The sequence below is a fragment of the Eleutherodactylus coqui genome, chromosome 1, assembly GCF_035609145.1.
Source record: "Eleutherodactylus coqui strain aEleCoq1 chromosome 1, aEleCoq1.hap1, whole genome shotgun sequence".
Taxonomy (NCBI): domain Eukaryota; kingdom Metazoa; phylum Chordata; class Amphibia; order Anura; family Eleutherodactylidae; genus Eleutherodactylus; species Eleutherodactylus coqui.
In genome coordinates this window covers 28,946,447-28,948,522 of record NC_089837.1, presented here as the reverse complement: position 1 = coordinate 28,948,522, position 2,076 = coordinate 28,946,447, and the positions used below count along the sequence as shown (strand labels likewise).

The 2,076-nt window shown below is 36.8% G+C and overlaps 1 protein-coding gene across 1 annotated transcript; it reads left to right on the top strand.

The window, feature by feature from the left end:
• The first annotated feature begins 920 nt into the window (after positions 1 to 920).
• On the top strand, positions 921 to 1,835 carry LOC136610505 (taste receptor type 2 member 9-like). The gene has a single exon (XM_066589769.1). It carries the CDS (start codon positions 921 to 923, stop codon positions 1,833 to 1,835), a length of 915 nt encoding a protein of 304 aa, XP_066445866.1.
• The last annotated feature ends 241 nt before the right edge of the window (positions 1,836 to 2,076 follow it).

Genomic DNA, 2,076 nt, shown 5'->3' with positions numbered 1-2,076 from the left:
AGATATGGTTAATATTTTCATTTCAAAGGAAAGTTTGAACCAAATGAATTATGTAACTGTGTTTGGCTTTGTAATACCCCTTTTTGTTTCTGCTCCATATCTACCTATTGTGTATATAAAAAGATGTGCGAATATAGAATAAAGCATAGTGTCATGATGTGTAGCCTTTGTTGTTCGCTTTGAGCTCCTACTAACCACAACTAGTATGGCACCCATAGTACATCTCAGAGCACAATTGCACTAACAGGGGCTTGGGCAGAAAAGTGGCAAATGAGGTTTAACACTGATACATGTAAGGTTATGTGCATAGAAAGGAAAAATACATGTCACCAGTATACACTAAATGGGAATACACTGGGCAACTCATGGAAAAAGGCTTCTGGATTTTAGTAAGCTGTAAATTTTGCTTGTCTTCCAGGGACATCATATCAACCCAGAAGTATCCCTGCAAGGCAAGATCATAGGGGCGTGAACTATCTACTTCCTGCAGTGCACAAGCATAATCACCTAGAAAATGGCTGATCTGTGCAGATCCTCAACAATTGACCCCCACCGATCTCCTATTGTTGGTTTATCAATATGAGTCTAGGCCATCAATAGTTTTTTAAAGGAACAAAATAAACCCTTCAATTTTATCAGATCCAAGATATATAATCTGATATTTTACTGAGGTGAAACAAGAGTACAATTATTGTTTTGTTATGTGGATTTGTTTATTCCGCTGAGTACATACATTTGCATCCAGCTAGCACCTGAAGTTAAGATTTGCATGGAATATAACCATTCTGGAAGAATTTACATGAGTGATGGACACAGAACTATCGTGAAAAAAAGCTGAAGTAATCTGAGCTATACACAAAGTCTAAGATCAGACACTACAGGAGAGATTGTGAAGCCTGGAAGGAAGATTCTCACTAATGATGATGGAATCTCCTATCCAATATATTCTTACTGCTGTTCTCTATGTGATCTACCTGCTGGGTCTCATGGTAAATTTGATTATTGTGGCTGCTAATGCCATGAAATGGAAAAGTCTAAAATCTCTCCAGACCTGTGATAAGATCCTGATCTCCTTGGCCATTTCTAGAAGCTTGAATTTTTTCTATATCATAATTTGGAATACTATTTTCCTATTTTTCCCAAGGCTTCTGCGAAATAATATTCTGTTATCAATCCTAAATATTCTGATTATGTTCACATTCTACAGCAGTTTCTGGATTGCCACAAACCTCTGTGTCTTCTACTGTGTGAGAATTGTAACCTACAACTATAAACTATTCACCTTCCTGAAGAGCAATATCTCCACCATGGTCACGTGGTTGATTCCGGTCTCTCTGCTAATTTCACTGATTTCCAGCCTTCCATTTGGTTGGTACGGTTATGGCTTAAAGCTGCAGAATATCAGGAATGAAAATACAACAGAGTACGGACTATCTACTGCTCAAATCCTTAAAATTCGGTTCCTGTGTTTTTCTCTAGGCTCTCTTCCACCTTTTCTAATATATTGTGTTGCTAATCTGCTCCTAATTCATTTCCTCCTAATGCACATCAGACAGATGAGAAGCAATGAGTCACATATTCAAAGCCCAAACATGAATTCTCACTTTAATGCTTTGAAAAGTATGAGCTTATTTCTTGTGCTGCAGATAATGCTATTTATGTATGCAAGTATTCACAGCTCTGGTGTATTGTTTCAGTTACAATATTCACACTTCATTGCTGACATAATAGCCTGCATCCCCACATTGTTCCATTCCTTGTACATGATATCTTCCAGCAGAGAAGTAAAGAAGATGCTTACCTCTACGTGTCTTGGACTTATCAGATGTTGCTGAAGGACCCTTTGTGCGTCTCACTGATATAACATTTATATTTCCTTATAAAATAATTTTATTAATTGAATTTTCATACTAAAATACATTCCGACTATAATCACATTTTCTTCAAAAATGGCAGCACATATGTGATTATTGTATGACTAAAATGTCCATTCAATGATCACAGCAATGTTTCAGCCACCGATATATTAGGCATTAGAGATGAGCAAATATACTCGTTTCGAGTAATTACTCGATC

What these genes read in the sequence shown, in the direction of transcription:
- LOC136610505 (XM_066589769.1), top strand. Translation starts at nt 921, where the DNA reads ATGATGGAATCTCCTATCCAATATATTCTTACTGCTGTTCTCTATGTG.